This window comes from Musca domestica, unplaced genomic scaffold, assembly GCF_030504385.1.
Source record: "Musca domestica strain aabys unplaced genomic scaffold, Musca_domestica.polishedcontigs.V.1.1 25, whole genome shotgun sequence".
NCBI lineage: Eukaryota > Metazoa > Arthropoda > Insecta > Diptera > Muscidae > Musca > Musca domestica.
The window spans coordinates 9417687-9436157 of NW_026712277.1; the positions used below are offsets into that span (position 1 = coordinate 9417687).

The 18471-nt window shown below is 35.2% G+C and overlaps 1 protein-coding gene across 2 annotated transcripts in view; it reads right to left on the reverse strand.

The window, feature by feature from the left end:
• Positions 1 to 18471, reverse strand: part of LOC105262291 (ecdysone receptor) — a 188085-nt gene that overhangs the window by 52461 nt on the left and 117153 nt on the right. Inside the window, exon 2 of one of the 2 annotated variants that reach the window (XM_059123827.1) lies at positions 5615 to 6365. The exons of the other annotated variant lie outside the window; for it this stretch is intronic. Coding sequence (XP_058979810.1) covers positions 5615 to 6275 — 661 coding nt within the window. The 5' untranslated portion in view covers positions 6276 to 6365. The remainder of the gene's footprint in view (positions 1 to 5614; positions 6366 to 18471) is intronic. 2 annotated transcript variants of the gene reach the window in all.

Here is an 18471-nt window from a genome sequence, read left to right on the forward strand (position 1 = left end):
AATAGGGGAAAAATTGCATTAGAACACTTTGTTCTCTCCCCACATTTACAGAGAATATTGGTTGAGAGTTAAAAAAAAAACAAACCCCACACTACTTCGTGTAGAAGAGAAATAGTCGTTGAATCCTACTCGTCGTTTAATTACTCCTCGATTCTATTCTCTGGCATGGGTTGCACTACTTAACTATGCACCCTTCCCCGAATGACATTGTTGTCATTGTAGTGGTGTTTTTAACTGGCATTGCACTTCATTTGAAAACAAAACAAAAACAATTCTCCACAATAGAGCGTAACGGAGTAACTAACATCGGTGGGAGAATGGAAACGGCGAAGATGGTGATGACGATGGTGGTGGTGGTCGTGTGGTGTTAGTACAAAACTTATCACTTTTTACCCGTATTTCAGGCTTTACAAAATAAAGGCGAACAACCACAGAGTAGAAGAAATGTGAAAAAAACAAATACAAAAATAAACACACTACACTACTTACACGACGACCGGCAGCAATAATGAATGACATAAGAACAAAATGCAAAAAAAAATAATAAAAATGAAATGCAAAAAAAAATGAAACGAGGAAAAATACAGAGTGCAACTAAAAAAGTTCTTGGGGTAGGTTTGGTCGATTGGTTGAGGTACTACTACTACTACAGCAACAACAACAACTAGCGGTCCTTGTTGTTTCTTTTTTGCACACAAACACACATTACAACGTCCAACGCCTGATAATAACAATGCTGCTGTTTCTACTGCTGCTGAGGATGATGACAACAACAGCAACGATTGCAGCAGCGCTTGTTGTAATTGCAGTAACATCTTCTTGACAACCCTCCTGACAGTCAGCCAGCCAGCCAGCCAGCCAGCCGGCCACACCGCAATGTGCATGATGGGAAAGAAATGAAATGAAGAAACAATGAAGGCAAACAAAAACAACTACAAAACGCATTACCTACTGCATCTCTACGAAGTAGCAAAACTTGCATTCGCACACACAATTAGATGATAAAAATGTAGAGAAAAAATAAAACGACTTGAAATATTTCAACAAGATATTTAAGTTCAATTGTAAAATATTTTTACTTCATTGTCAGAGAGTGTTTTTTCGCTTCTTTTTGTTTTGGTTTGGACCTCATTTCGTTGGCAAGTTCATGTGTGTGCTTCGTTGTTTAAAAATAAAAAAAAGGAACATTTTTTTGCACAGCATACAAGATGCATACATACTCATAGACATACATACATATATACTTTGATATATAAGGGTGCTGGCAAAAAGGATACTTCTTTACGAAAGCATACAGTTCTTGTGTGAAAATTTGCCTAAAATTTAGTTGAATATAAAAAGATCAGAACATTCAACTTTTCCACAGTTTTCCAAAGAAAATTGGCTAAGTAGTTCAGTTTTCGATAGAAAAGTTGAAAAATAGAACATTTTCCACTGGGAATATTTTTAATAGAACAGCTTTCTAAAGAAAAGTTGCTGAGTATAACAGTTTTCCTAAAAAATTTGCTGAGTAGAACAGCAAAAAAATGCTGAATTGCACAGTCTTCTATAGAAAAGTTGCTGAGTATGACAGTTTTCTATATAAAAGTAGGTGATTAGCACAGTGTTCTACATAAATTTCGCTGAGTATAACAGAACAGCAAAAAAATGCTGAATTGCACAGTCTTCTATAGAAAAGTTGCTGAGTATGACAGTTTTCTATATAAAAGTAGGTGATTAGCACAGTGTTCTACATAAATTTCGCTGAGTATAACAGTTTTCTCTAGAAAAGTTGCCAAGTAGCACAGTTTTCTATAGAAAACTTGCTGAGTAGAACAGTTTTCTATAGAAAACTTGCTGAGTAGAACAGTTTTCTATAGAAAACTTGCTGAGTAGAACAGTTTTCTATAGAAAACTTGCTGAGTAGCAAAGTTTTCTATAGAAAACTTGCTGAGTAGCAAAGTTTTCTATAAAAAATATCTGAGTAGCACAGCTTTCTATAGAAAAGTTGTTGAGTAGCACAGTTTTCCTTGAAAATTTTGCTGAGTAGAACAGATTTCTATAAAAAAGTTGTTGAGTAGCACAGTTTTTTTTTTATAGAAACGTTTCTGAGTAGCACAGTTTTCTATAAAAAAGTATCTGAGTATAACAGTTTTCTGTAGAAAAGTTGATGAATAGCACTGTTTTCTATAAAAAAAGTTGCTGAGTAGCACCTTTTTCTCTAGAAAAAATGCTGAATAGCACAGTATTCTATAGAAAAGTTGCTGAGTATAACAGTTTTCTGAAGAAAAGTTGCTGAGTAGAACAGTTTTCTATAAAAAAGTTGTTGAGTAGCACAGTTTTCTATATAAAAGTAGGTGATTAGCACAGTGTTCTACATAAATATTGCTGGGTATAACAGTTTTCTCTAGAAAAGTTTTCGAGTAGCACAGTTTTCTATAGAAAACTTTCTGAGTAGCACAGTTTTCTATAGAAAACTTGCTGAGTACCACAGTTTTCTATACAAAACTTGATGAGTAGCACAGTTTTCTATAGGAAACTTGTTGAGTAGAAGTAGAAGTTGAGTAGAAAAGTTGCTGAGTAGCACAATTTTCCATATAAAAGTTGCCGAGTAGCAAAGTGTTCTATAGAAAAGCTGTCGAGTAGCACAGCTTTCTATTGAAAATTTGCTGAGTAGCACAGTTTCCTGTAGAAAATTTGCCGAGTAGCACAGCTTTGTATAGAAAAAATACCAAAGAGTAGTCATGGAAATTGCTGAATATAACAGTTTTCTAAATAGACTTCCGAAATAAAAAATTTCCCCCCTTAATTTCGCCACACCCCAATATAAACCAATTAAATGACATGAGAAATGAATGCAAAAGGCACTACAACAACGACAACTATGCCAGCCCATGCATGAGAGTGCAATGACTACAGCAACAGCAGCAAAAACAAAAATAAAAAATAGAAAACAAAAACAAACAATGCACATTTGGGTCTTGGCCCAGGCACACACTGATGGTTGGCCTGAGAGTGGGGACGTACATTCACACACACATATATATATGTGTGTATGTATGAGTAAGATTATTAAGAAAGGTAAGTAGTTCATCTACCCCACGAAGAGGAGAATGATGTTCAAGCCCCCCCCTGGCCCCAAATCATGATAATACCCACGAATAAATTACGAAAAACAACATCATTCGTAAGTGGCCCAAAAAACGTACGCATAACCCGCCCTACCTCCTCCCACCTTGCAAACGTAAACACACATGGCTACCCTTCAAAAAAAAAAAAAAAAACCAAACGAATTCAAGTCTTTGCCAAGTACGAAAAAGTGTCCTTCATTTGCAGCGCAATGCACACAATCGAACACACACTCACACACAACTGTGGCAACCTTACCACACAATGACTTTGACCGCTTGATTTTGATTGTTGTTGTTGTCGTTGTTGCAGTCAATACTCAGGCCGAATTGTAATGCTGCCATTTTTTCGGGCCTCACTTTTTTCATCTTCGTTTTGTCGACGACTGCACTTCGTGACAATGTTGGGTTGGTTGGTGGGTTGGCCTTTTTTCGCAAAGGGGAGACCGAAATGCATTGCCGTTTTATTAATATCGACAGCATGGCAGCCAATACAAAAACAACATCAGAGGCATTTAATGATGCATTTATGAACAGTTAAATTGCATTGCACTCTCTGGCTCATGGGATCTGTGCTCTTTCTCTCTCTCTCCCTCTATGTTATGTTACTTGGTTGCCTTGACTCTTGAAAAAATGCAATCATCATCTCAACCCCATCGAATCATTGTTTTGCAAAGCTCTCTGCACTCACCAGCCATTACATGGAGAGAGAGAGAGCGAGAGACAGAGAACACAAAATGCCATTAGTGAATTGGTGGCTGTTGCTTGAGAATTTAGGTTACGAGTGTAATATTTGACCTAACGTAACGTAAGTGCATCAGCATTGGACAAAGGACAAGGTAACAGAAACCACAACAACACCAACAACACAACCATGTTCCGCACAGTTTTGCATAAGACAAAAATCTTTGCAAACCGAAAATGTGACAGTCAATACCTATCCCATCACCGAAATGAAATGTTAATTTGTGAAATACAGTTTTTTTTTTCTGAGAAAAAGTAGCTGTAGAGATTTATTGCATATTTACAACAGCAAAAACAAAAAACAACAATTATATATCGTAATGAATATTTGACCCTGTCCTAAATTTTTGGCATATGTATGCATGCATGTGCAAAACAAAGTAAAAATAAGTACTCGTTTATGAAGTGTACGCAATGTAGCAGCCAGCAGTCAATTGGTGAGCCAGCCCAACTGCCAGCCGAAGTTCGGTTGTATGTTCGTTCGCAAGTAACTGGCCTGACTGTTTGTTCGTTCACGATTGCATTCATGTGACACCGAACCAAACGGCAGCAGAATTCTGTCTCCTCTCAAAAAAATGGGGGCCGCGTGACTTGTGTCAGCCTCACAGAATCTGGGTAAAGTGAATTTGTTCACCAGGCCAAGGACCAAGCTCAAGGTTAAAATTGAATTGGGTTTTTTTTTTTCTACGAAAATTCTGGGTAAAGGTTATGAAAAACAAACACATCATTATCACAACCTTGTGAGCCAGTGATGGACCAAAAATCAATTGATGGAAAATAACTGAAAATGGAATTGTCGGAAAAGAGAGGAAACTAGGTTAAGGTTAAATGGATATGTTTGGAGGCCAATGTGAAAATTTGATCTTCTTGGAATCACAGATGTCTTTGAAAAATCGAAATTTAACATTTGATCAAATAAATAAATATTTGCTTAAAAAGAACGGGTTTCTACAGAAAAGATGATGATTATCACATTTTTGTAGAGAATTATCACTGAGTATAACAGTTTTCTAGAAAAAGTTGCTGCATTAACCCGTTTTCTAAAGAAAAGTTGCTGCGTAGCACAGTTTTCTATAGAAAAGCTGCGTAGCACAGTTTCCTACAGGAATGTCACTGAGTATAACAGTTTTCTAGAAAAAAATTGCTGCATAAACCACATTTTTAAATAAAAGTTGCTGAGTAGCATAGTTTTCTATAGAAGAGTTGCTGAGTATAACAGTTTTCTCTAGAAATTTCGCTGAGTAGCACAGTTTTCTATAGAAAAGTTGCTGAGTAGCACAGTTTTCTATAGAAAAGTTGCTGAGTAGCACAGTTTCCTATAGAAAAGTTGCTGAGTAGCACAGGTTTCTATAGAAAAGTTGCTGAATAGCACAGTTTTCTAAGGAAAAGTTGCTGAGTAGCACAGTTTCTGTGGAAAAGTTGCTGATTAGCACAGTTTTCTAAAGAAAAGTTGCTGAGTAGCACAGTTTTCTATAGAAAATTTGCTGAGTATAACAGTTTTATATAGAAAATTTGCTGAATATAACAGTTTTCTATATACAAATTGCTGCTCTATGTAGGATAGAAACGTTGCTGATTAGCACAGTTTTCTATAGAAAAGTTGTTGAGTAGCACAGTTTTCTAAAGAAAACTTGCTGAGTATAACAGTTTTCTATAGAAAAATTGCTGCTGACACCTACTTTATAAAATAGTTTCCCAAATTTTCTTCAAATTTCAATATTTTATTCACCCCATAGAGGCAACTTAATTCCCCTCCCACTTACCTGATGATATCGAATTAACCGATTCGGAGCGCGGTGTATGATGCATCATGCTGTTGTTGTTGTTGCCATTCATCAGCTGATGATGGTTGAGACCATTAGTAAGGCTATGGATGCCGTTCTGGTGATTCATTTGCATGGGATGGCCATTCTGCAGGGACTGGTGGATGGCGGCCGACAGCTGGTGTTGGGTCAGGCCCGTTCCTGTGCCACCACCGCCATTCAGGTGATGTGATTGACTGTGATGACTGGCCATGCCGCTGTGGCCATTCAGATTTGTCATGCCGGGCACCGAACCATTTCCTGATGAATTCATATTGGTACCACCACCTCCTCCACCTCCACCGTGACCATTCGTATAGTTTTGCGTCGAACTATTCGAATTGGAGTTGGGCAAAGGTATTATCGTAGTCTGGGCCGGCAGCGTGGTGCAGCCGTGTATTGAGGTAATCACACTGTGTTGATTGTAGTTGGAGGCGGGGTCATTGCACATCCAGAGCTCTGATTCGCCGCCGTAGTCCGGCGAATCCAGCGATGAGGGTGAGATGTTTAGTTCGGTAGACAGGACGAGGCCGTTCGATGAGGATGTGACTTCGGATGAGGATTCTTCCAGCATTCTTAGGGCGGCAAAACCACCATTGTTAGACCAACGTCGTTTCATCATTTGGAAGGCGAATTTTGGTAGAGTTTTTCCTCGGCTAGGCGGCAAAAATTAATTTTTTTGTTTTCAACGATTTTTTATCTATTGTAAATGCTAGAAATGGGGGTGAAGGGAGTGGGGGAAAGAAAAAAAATTTAGTTTTTTTTTCCAAGGCCTCGTTAGGACTCCAAGGAATTCTGAATGGGCTGGCTGGTGGGTTCATCACCAACAAGCGTAGCAATACAAACACACAAAGAACACCCGCTCTGGTCGTCCTCATTATTACTATTTTTGTAATAATGTCATTATAATAATTATACATGATTGTCAAATTGTTGTTTTTTGTCGTTGTTGTAGATTCTTGAGACACGCGTCAGCGGTAAAAAAAATTAAAATTAATTTTGGAATGAAAATGATAGAAAATATGAGCAGAATGGAAAATGTTCTCTGGAAAATTTGCTAATGAACAACGCTTTCTGCAGAAAAGTTGCTGAATAGCACAGTTTTCTATAGAAAAGTTGTTGAGTAGCACAGTTTTCTATAGAGAAGTTGCTAATTAGCATAGTCCTTTTTTTATAGAAAAGTTGCTGAATAGTACAGTTTTCTATAAACAATTGAAGTGTATAACAGTTTTCAAGAGAAAAAAAAATGCTAAAAATCACATTTCCTTACTGAGTAGCACAGTCTTCTAAAGAAAATTTGCTGAGTAGCACAGTTTTTTCTTTAAAGTTGTAATGTATAACAGTTTTCTATGGAAAAAAAGGATAAATAGCATATTTTTATGTTGAAAAAGCACAGTTTGCTATAGAATGGTGGCTTAGTATAACAATTTTCTATAGGAAAATTACTGCATATAACAGTTTTCTTTAGAAAAAATGGTATTAGCACAGTTTTCTATAAAAAAGTTGATGAGTAGATGAGTAGCACAGTTTTCTGTAGAGAAGTTGCTGAATACCACAGTTTTCTATAGAAAACTATGTGAGTAGAACAGATTTCTATAGAAAAGTTGCTGAGTAGCACAGTTTTCTATAGAAAACTTGGTGAGTAGCACAGTTTTCTATAGAAAACTTGGTGAGTAGCATAGTTTTCTATAGAAAACTTGGTGAGTAGCACAGTTTTCTGTAGAAAACTTGGTGAGTAGCACAGTTTTCTGTAGAAAACTTGTTGAGTAGCACAGTTTTCTGTAGAAAACTTGGTGAGTAGCACAGTTTTCTGTAGAAAACTTGGTGAGTAGCACAGTTTTCTATAGAAAACTTGGTGCGTAGCACAGTTTTCTATGGAAAACTTGGTGAGTGGCACAGTTTTCTATGGAAAACTTGGTGAGTGGCACACTTTTCCATAGCAAACTTGTTGATTAGCAAACTTTTCTATAGAAAAGTTGCTGAGTATAACAGTTTTCAATTGAAAAGTTGCTGAGTATAACAGTTTTCTATTGAAAAGTTGCTGAGTAGCACAGTTTTCTATAGAAAATTTGCTGATTAGCACAGTTATCTATAGAAAACTTGGTGAGTAGCACAGTTTTCTATAGAAAAGTTGCTGAGTATGACAGTTTGCTATAGAAAATTTTTTGAGTAGCAAAGTTTTCTATAGAAAAGTTACTGAATAGCATTGTTTTCTATCGAAAAGTTACTGAGTATAACAGTTTTGTAAAATATGCTAAGTATAACAGTTTCCTATAGAAAAAATGCAAAATTGCACATTTTTCTATGGAAATGTTGCTGAGTATCACAGTTTTCTACAAAAAAATTTTCTGAGTATAACAGTTATCTGTAGAAAAGTTGCCGAATAGCATAGTTTTGTAATGACAGGCTACCAGTTGGAAATACACGAATCTCCCTACATTTCTGATTCCAAAGAACAGAACTTCAATATGAAGCCCAGGGTGTTCGTTTTTTTCTCAACAGCTTCTTGATCTTTTTTTCCTGAGTTTTTGCCAGCTTCTTCTTGTTTTGTTTTGCCCAATTTTTTATACGGAAATAAATCATTTGTTTCATGCGAATTATTTTTCGTTCTGCTCTTTTTTTTGGTTATTCGTTTTTTTTTGCTTTGTAATTCTCAAATACTAACGCTCGTTGTTTTTTGAAAAAGACAAAAGCAAAACACGCCAAGGAAAAAATTCCAATTTATTCATTAAAAATTGTAGTTGTTGTCGTTGTTGTCTTTTGTGGAGAACTTTAAAATGATGATTAAGCTAAACTTCTAAAAAAAAGACAACCAACGAAAAAGGCATGCCGAACAAAAGCCTTCTCCTCCTCATAACGAATACTCACAGCAACAACAAGAAGGAGCAACAAAAACAACAACAACAAGGAGTAACAGTAGAGCAGCAGCAGCAGCAACACATGATCAATTTGTGGGTCTTTTTTTGAACGAATGAAAGAAAAAATGAGTTAGTAATACTTGTCCGATTGTTCGTCCATCCGCCCCACCATCTAACCACCGATCGTCATAATAACCAAGAATACGAAAAAAAAAGAAGAACAACAACAAAGAGAACTCTGGCAGCCAGAAAACCGGTCTCCAGCGAAACAGGTTGCCCACCACAAGCAGTTAGCCGGGCTAGTAAGTCAATGTTGTTGTTGTTATTGCTGTTGATGGAATGAACGTTGTTTTCATTTTGGCTATAATAACAATAACAACAACAAGAACCACCGCGCAGCACACCACCACCACAAAAATCACTTTAAACGCGATTTCTTGGTCTCGAACACTCGCTCGCTACAAGTTAAAGCTCAAATATCAAGCTGGGGCTGGTTGGCTGGATGGCCAAAACAAAACTGAAAAAAAAAAAAACATTTTAATATCGCTCTGACACACACACAAATGTTTCCCTGTAGATGTATTGGTGTAATGAAATCAAATCAAACCAAAGAAAAAAATAAAAAAAAACTCCGATAACTCTTTGGAAGGAATGTCTATGAAATTAAGCCCACAACCAACCTAGCCAACCAACCTACCTACCTACCTATCTGCCAGCCATCCAAGTTACTATCCATGTCCAGAGTTCAAAGCGAAACCCGGAGGAATGAAAGAGAAATTTTTGCACAAAGAAGAAATGCTTGAGAAAACAAAAATCGAAAATATTTTAAGCGCGAATTACACACGGGCGGCAGAAGCAATAACAACAGCAACAACATTAACTTGGTTAATAGCAAAATAGCCATGGCTGGCAGAGGCTACGGGAGGGGAATACGTTAACATCGTATTGGTATGGATGGCCAATAAGATAGGCCAAATACTCGCGCACGCACATACACACACACACTCAACACACATACCTATCACTCTCCCCGTGTAAAGAACAGCAACAGAGGAAAGATGCGTAAAAGTTGTTTTTTTTTTTTTTGGGTGATCGTTGATTTTTACGCATTTTTTTTTTCGGCCAAGAATAATTAGCTGAGACATGTTGTGGTTATTGTCAATCACCCAACAACAGAAGAGAAGAAAGGTGGGAAGAGAAGAGAGGGGGGAAGCTGAAAAACAAATACAGCAGCTGACATTCTGTCAATCAGTTGTGAATTATGATTTTTCGTTTTGCGTTTGACTTTTGAAATGTAAGTAAAATTTTGTAACCATGGGAGAGGATCAGAAAGAGAGAGAGAAAGAAAAGGAGAGAGAGGTAGTGAGAAAGAGAAGTCATATGAGGTAGAATAGTAGCCAATTGTGAAATGTTCTGTAGAAAATTATTTTGGAGGTGAGTCATGCTATAACCAGTTGCAGAATAGAGTAATTTTCCATAAGAAGGTGTCAGAACAGCGATATTTTTTCTATAGGAAATAAGTAGCTGAATAGCAAATTTATAACGAAAAAGCTGAAAGATAATAGGTTAAAGATTTTTTTCTATAGAAATAGCGGAAAGTGCCTTAATAGCCTATTTTTCGGAGGAAAAATAGCTGAAATAGCATAGATTTTTATGGCAAAATATTGAATAGCATAATTTCTTATGTAAAAGTTATTGAATAGCAAAAACGAAATAGCATACATTTCTACCGAAAATTGCTAAATAGGTGTTTATTATTTATTTATTTATTTTTTTTTTTTGAATGAGGCAATTTTCCATAAGAAGGTGTCAGAACAGCGATATTTTTTCTATAGGACAAAAGTTGCTGAATAGCCAATTTATAACGAAAAAATGGATGATAATAGGTTTACGATTTTTTTCGATAGAAAAATTATTGAATAGCATAATTTGCTGAATAGCAAATAGTGGAAAGTCCCTTAATGGCCTATTTTTCGGAGGAAAAATAGCTGAAATAATAAAATAAATAAAAGTTGCGAAATAGCATACATTTCTATCGAAAGTTGTTGAATAGCTTTTTTTTTTTTTTTTTTGAATGAAGTAATTTTCTATAAGAAGTCAGAACAGTCATATTTTTTCTATATTATATAGGAGAATAGTTAATAGGTTAAACCTAGCTTATCTATAGAAAAATTGTTGAATAGCAAATATTTGCTGAATAGCATTTACTTCAAGGGAAAGTTCCTTAATAGCTTATTTTTTTCTGAGAAAAGTAGGTGAAATGGCACGGGTTTTTATGGAAAAATACTGAATAGCATAATTTCTTATGAAAAAGTTAATTAATAGCAACAAGTTGCAGAATAGCATAATTTTCTACAGAATGTTCCTAAATAGCATAGATTTTCGTGGAAAGTTGCTAAATGGGATACATTGGTATAGAAATTTGCTAAATATCATAGCTTTTTACGGGAAATAGTTGAATAGCATAGGTTTTGCAGAATAGCATAGATTTCTATAGAAAGTTGCTAAAAAACATAGTCTCTGCAGGAAAGTAGCTGAATAGCACAGTTTTCCCTACAAAACACGCTGAATGAAGTAATTTTCTATAAGAAAGTGTCTGCGATATTTTTTCTATAGAACAAAAGTAGCTAGATATTAAATTTATATACGAAAAACGAAATGTTCACGGAATGAATGGAGAAAAAATAGGTGAAATGGCATAGATTTTTATAGAAAAATACTGAATAGCATAATTTCCCATGTAAAAGTTACTAAATAGCAAAAAGTTGCGGAAAAGCATACATTTGTACAGAAAGTTACTCAATAGCATATTTCTTCTAAGGAAAAGTAGCTGAAATTGCATAGATTTATATGGAAAAGTACAAAATAGCATAGTTTTTTATGTAAAAGTTACTGAATAGCAAAACGTTGTGGAATAGAATACTTTCCTACAGAAGTCGTTGCTGCTAAATAGCATAGATTTCTGTGGATAGTTGCTATGCAGTATATATTTCTATAGAAAGTAGCTGAATAGCATAGCTTTTTACAGGACATAGATGAATAGCATATGTTTTGAGGAATAGCATAGATTTCTATAGAAATTTTTTTCAATAGAACAAAAGTAGTTGAATAGTAAATTTATAACGAAAATAATGTGAAAAATATTTAATAGGTTAAAGAATTTTTTTCTACAGAAACGTTCATCAATAGCATAATAATCAATAGATAGCTGCTGAAATAGCATAGATTTTTATGGAGAAATACCGAATAGCATAATTTCCTATGTAAAACTTATTGAATAGCAAAAATTTTCGGAATAGCATACATTTCTACAGAATGTTGCTGAATGGCATCGATTTTTAAAGTAAATCTGCAAATAGCATAGATTTCCGCGAAGAGCTGCTAAGTAGAATCCATTTACAGTTCAGGAAATGACTGAATAGCATAGAATTTTGCTGAATAACATTGGTTTTTATAGAAAATTTACGGCATAGTGTGTTTTCTATAGAAAAATTGCAGAATAGCATAAATTTCCACAAATATTTGCTAAATAGCATATCTTTCTACAGGACAGTGGACGAAAAGCAATTTTTTTTAAATTTTGCTGAATAGCAAAATCTTTTGAATAGCAAAGTTTTCTACACAAAGTTGTAGAATAACACATCTTTCTAAATGAAGGTAGTTGAATAGCATAGGTTTCTCATAGGAATTTTGCGGAATAACATAGATTTATATAGAAAGCTGACAAAGGGCATAGCTTCTTCAGAAAAGTGGCTGAATAGCATAGTTTTCTGTACAAAATCCACAGAATAGCATAATTTTTTTAACAAAATTTGCGGAACAGTAAGTATTCTGTATTTGCTTGTATTGGTTTTTGTAGAAAATTAACGGAATAGTAAGTTTTCTATAGAAAAGATTCTGAATAGCATAAATGTATAACAAATATAACAAATTTCCTGAATAGCATAGTCTTCTATACAAAGTTTTTGAATAGCATAGCTTTCTAAAGGAAGGTAGCTATAAATAGCATAGTTTTTTTTATAGAAAATTTGCGGAATAGCATAGATTTATATAAAAAGTTACGAAATAACATAGCTTCTTCGGAAAAATAAAAATTGCAGAATATTATGTTTTGCTTAAGAAAGTGGTTAAATAGCAAATATTTCTACTGAAAGTGGCTTAAAAAAAGTTTTTTTTATAAAAAATTTCCAAGTAGCACACTTTTCTATAAAAACGTTTCTGAATAGCAAATCTTTGTGCAGAAAAGTAACTAAATAGCGTATTTTTTTCTAGAAAATTTTCTGAATAGTATAGTTTTCTTTGAAAAAACTACTTTCTGCAAAAAGTTGCTGAGTAACATAGATTTCTGTTCAACATTGGATGAATAGCATAGGTGGTTTCATAGGACAATTTCTAAATAGCGTCGTTTTCTATAGAAAAGTTCCAGAATAGCATAGATTTTTGCAGAATGCTGAATAGCATAGCAAAAAAGTAAAATAGCAACCCCTATAGCATAGTTTTCCGTACTAAATTTGAGGAATAACATGACGTTATATATGGGAAATATGCTGAATAGCATGGGTTTCCATAGAAAGCGATTGAATAGAAAAGCCTCCGCAGGAAAGTACCTGAATAGCATAGTTTGTTATAGAAAATTTGCTGAATAGCATAAAATTCCTCAGGAAGTTCATAAATAGCATAGATTTCTATAGAAAAATATAGAAAGGTTCTGAATAGCATAGGTTTTTATAGAAAAGTTGCAGAGTAGCACAGTTTTCAATAGAAAAGATGATGAGTAGCCCAGTTGTCTATAGAAATTTATTTAAAAAAAAAAGAAATAGCTTAGATTTCTGCACAAAATTAGCTGGATAGCATAGTTTTTTGTAAAAAAGGTTCTGAATAGCATTTCTGAATAGCATATATATCGAGTTCTATAGAAGATTCTCAAGTAGCACAGTAATTTAAAGGAATAATAATTTAATAGCATAGGTTTTTATAGAAAATTTACTGAATAGCATATCTGTGCTATTAAGGATAGTAGCTGAATAGCAAAGTTTTCTGTAAAAAGTTTTATAAATTGGATAGTATAAAAATTGATTCAAGTTTTTAAATAACGTAGTATTTGAAGAGCAAATTTGAAGAGTAGCACAGCTTACTATAGGAAACATGATTTGTAGCACAATTTCCTACAGAAGATTTTCTATAGGAAATGATCTAAATGGTGTAGAATCATTAGAAAATTTGCTGAATAGAATAGTTTTCTGTAGAAAAGCTGACGAATAGCAAAGATCTCTATACAAATTTGCTAAATAGCCTAGGAAAGTTGCTGAATAGCCTAGCTTTTTATTAGAATTCGATATCGACAGATATCGGTACGAAACGTCGCCTAAAACTTCAGATTTCCGGTTCGGTGAGAGAACTTACTATTGGATTTTTTTAACCGAAGTTGGTATTTTTTTGCATTTTAAATTAGTTCGATTATCAAAAAAATGGGTGTTTCTGACGACTTTTGGTAAAAATAATATTCCAGACACAAAGGGAGTAACACACGTCCTACCAACTATGGATTTAAGCATAAAAAGTAGCTGGTTTTAAATACGTGAATTCTTGGAAATTCCATATTTGATGTTATTTTTTTCTAAACATTTTCATGTCATTAAAACAATTCCCCCCTTTGGCTATTTTTGACCGAAATCCTTGAATCACTGACGATAGGTTTTAGTTGCCTACATGCCTCAAATTACTTTGGCAAAAATAATATTTTCTAAGAATTTTCAAAACGGTTTTAGAATAACAAATTCTTTCAAAAAACCTATATTGCACGGAGAGGTGAATCAGAGCGTATAGGCATCAATTATGATCCTTGAACAAAACATTTCCTTAGAACAGAATTTGTATGCCCCTCATGACGCTTGCATGACTAAAGCTGCTTTTTGAAACAATTATCAAAAAAAGCCAAACCGGCAAATTTTGTATTCCTTCTTTTTTTTTTTGTTGGTGATCTCCTCTCTCCTTAGAAAGGAACATTTGATTGATGGATCGTTTTTTGTGTTTCTGTTATTGTCAGGAAGATAAAGTATGGCTCGTTTAGAGACAACAAAAATGCTTGATAAAGCCTAAAATTTGGCCAAAATTGCTAGCCTCTTTTGAGACATGTTTTTCCAAACTCTCTTTTTTTCTGGATACGGTTCGCCAGAGACTTAGAGCCAGTAGCGTATTTCTATCTCCTTTCGTTCGGTATGTGTGCTTTTATTTTCAAATTTCTCATATGGCTATTTGTTGTTGTTGTTTCAATTCATTTTATTACCGTTTTTTTTTTTGGTCGTTGAAGACCTGGCTTTTATTTTCTTTGCTTATTTCGTCGAGAAACAAGTCTAAATGAATTGATGGCGGCTACGACAACGCTTGCAGCCACAAATTCTATTTGTATCGAGATTTTTTTTTGGTTTTGTAGTGGTTTGATCGTTTCGTGTGTATGTCCCGTGTCTGTCTTTGAACGTAGTTTGAGTAGAACTTAAGAAAAATCCAACGCACGTCGTCGTCGTCGTCAGACCCAACCTGATGTGACGTGATTTGCGCCGCTCAAAATGAAATTAACAACAACAACAAAAACTTGTTTGAAATTGTCTCTTTCGTCTCTTTTTTTGTTTTTCGGTTGCTTAATGTTGGCTATAATTACTGGCTAACTGGCTGGCTGGTGGACTGACTGACTGACTCAAAGGTTGGTTGGTTGGCTGACTTGTTGCTTTTCTTCTGCTGCTTAGTCTCTTGCTTGTTCTGCCTACTTGTTATAGCTATTCGATGAATAAAGTTGTTCCAACTCGAGTGTTTCAATTTCTGGGGTTTCAGGTGAATTTTTCGGAGATATAAAAAGGACAAATTTTGGAGCTATTCCAAAATGGGAGAGAGAGAGAGGAAGTTTGAAAATGGACCGATAAATGCTCAAATTCAACAAAGTGGCTAAAAGAAAAAAATCCGCGAAAAAAATCAGATCAATTGGGTTCAAAAATTCGATTAACTTTGACTAGGATATTCCATTGAGGCATATCGAATGAGTTTCTGACCAAAGTTCCGAGGGAACTCTATAGTGTAACCGAAAACATGTGAGACTTATACGAAGAAGGAAAATACCTATAAATATACACTCTTCCTATTTCCGGCAACCCAACCTGTCAGATTTGAGCAGTTTTTATTCGCGAGAGGGAGTGATCGAAGAGCGAGAGTTTTTTATTCGGAGTTTCGTCTTCCCTCTTTTGTTTTGTCTGGGAGTTTTGACAAGTCAATGATGTTTGAACAACTAAAGTCGGAGCTGATTAGCTCAAAAGAGAGTAAGAGTTTGCTCGAAGAGTGATATGGTGTGGAAAAATCAGATTTTGCTGATTTGTGAACTGGGGGAGAAGGGGTTTTCGGGTACAAAATCTGAGAAGAGGAAACAGTAGAAGCCAGGGCAGGTATACAAATGCAACAAAATACCGTCATATGTTTTTTTTTTTGGTTAGTTTTGATTAGTGGCAATGCTTTTCAACGAGCTTGGTTATGCTTCGTTGGCTGTTATGGTTTGAGAAAATACGCATACATAGAAATACCACAATGCGGTATAACAAAAACTAAAAGAGTACTCAGCAAAAGTAGAATCCGCTCGTTTTCGCATGAATTTTGCTCCCACTCTAAAATGAGCGGGAGTAACTCGCCCCTATTCGACCGAAACCGAAAAATTAGTATTGCTCGTTTTGTTTTTTCTACTCCCAGGAGTGCTCTCGCCTTTACTCAAATTCGAGCTAGTTTTTCGGAGGTCTGTCTCCAGGTATATCTAATCTAATTCGGGATCAAATATGTGGTCTAATATAATACTGAATACATAGAAATACCACAACGGTATGACGAAAACTAAGAGAGTGCTTAGCAAGAGTAGAATCTGCTCGTTTTCGAATGAATTTTGCTCTCACTCAAAACGAGCGGGAGTAACTCGCCCCCTTTTTGAGCGAAACCGAAAAAATGAGTTTTGTTTTTTACTCCCAGGAGTGCTCTAGTATTTCACCCTTTACTCGAATTCGAGCGAGTTTTTCGGAGGTGTGTCTCCAGATATATCTAATCTAATTTCGGATTAAATATCTGCTCAACTATTCATTTCCAATGTGGCTGATTTGTTACTCAAAGAAGTCACAATGAGACGATCGTATATTTTTTATAGCGTAGTCGAATACTAATGATTTAGTTGAAATTCCGTCTCAATTTCTGTCCGATCTCTTACGAGAGTATCTTGGTACAGTGATAAGCAGTTCGACGCTCCAATACTACAATCATCAAATTTCTCGATATTTTTTAGTATCTGGGTATTGAAAATGGATCTATTAGACTTGTGGTACTAAGTTCGGCATTAACTTTGATTGTAGGCCTTCGGAGGGAAAGATCTCAATTAAATTTAGGAAAAAATATATCTAAAAAAAATACTGTGCTCGAAAATCCTTTGTTTTGGGGTGCATTTCTGTTTGCATTTCCCTGAAAATATGAAATTAAAATATATATATATTTCCTTTAAAAAATTTCCCATGCGACTTTTCTCACCTCCACAGGTTTACTGATAATTTCTATAGAATAAGAAATGATACCCTACCTAGTTTATCGTTTCAACAATCTCAAAAATATATTTCCTATATATTTCGCTATGGGGAAGTGTGTTATATTAGATAATATTCGACATATTCGACAATATTTGGTTTTTTCTTATCTTCGATATTCGTCGTCAAGGTTGCTGATAAAGACTAGCAAAATGCTACGCAAACAAAAATTGAGGCCGAAAAATTGCATTCAGTGTTTCGGAAATCAAAACAGTTGATATTTGGGTAAATTTGTAAACTTTTCTCCAGATCCTAAAATAATGGCGCCCAATGCGTCACAATTATTTGAAAATTAATATTTTTGTTGTGAAAATTAAAGTCACAGAGTCGTGTGAGTCATGTAGCAACAGTTTCGAAGTTATGGTGAAATTAATAAAACTGAGGGGTCCTTTATGACGAGGTGCGCAGTACAAGTTTTAGACAATTAGATGGTCAAAAAATGCTAAAAAAAAAAATTCGGTCACTGGCTTGATGGCCCTGGTCCTGATGGAAAGCTTATGAAGTGAAAGCTTAAAGAAAATTGCACATCAGGGCTCAGAATTGTGCCGGGTGAAATCCCAAACAGAAAAGAAAATTTATATAAATTTAAAATTTGGAAAGAGTGATATTCAAATGGATCTCTAGAAGGTTGAAAATTGACCAGATATCTGATCCCAAATTAATTTAGATATATCTGGAGAGAGACCTCCGAAAAACTCGCTCAATTCCGAGTAAATGGTGAAAGGCGAGAGCACTCCTGGGAGTAGAAAAAGCCAAACGAGCAAAACTAAAAAACTTGAATAAGGGCGAGTTATTCCCGCTCGAGCAAAAATCAACCGAAACGAGCGGATTCTACTCTTGCTGAGCACTCTTTTAGTTTTTGACCTCTGAAAAAAACTCGCTCGATTTCAAGTAAATGGTGAAAGGCGAGAGCACACCTGGGATCAGAAAAAACCAAACGAGCTAAACATAAAAACTCGACTAAGAGCGAGCTACTCCCGCTCGTTTTAGAGTGGACAGATTCTACTCTTGCTGAGAACTCTTTGTTGAATTTCTATGTATGTGTATTTTCCCAAACCAGAGCAGCGAACGAAAGTGTTATGTCACCATTTGGAACGAATTTGGCAATTCTCAAAAACAATAAAATCCGTTAAAACTTCTGTTAAAATCTTAAAAATACCGAATGTAGCTGTTATATTAGGGTCTATACCAGGACATGAACCTGCGTAGGTAACATTTGCCATAAGCCATTACAATATTCAAATGCGAAACTTAAAGCAAAATCGGTTATAATGTCGATAAAATCAAAACACCGAATATCGGGAGGTACCGTTATATGGGGCTATACGAAGACGTGGACCTGTACAGACAATTTTCTGTCGTA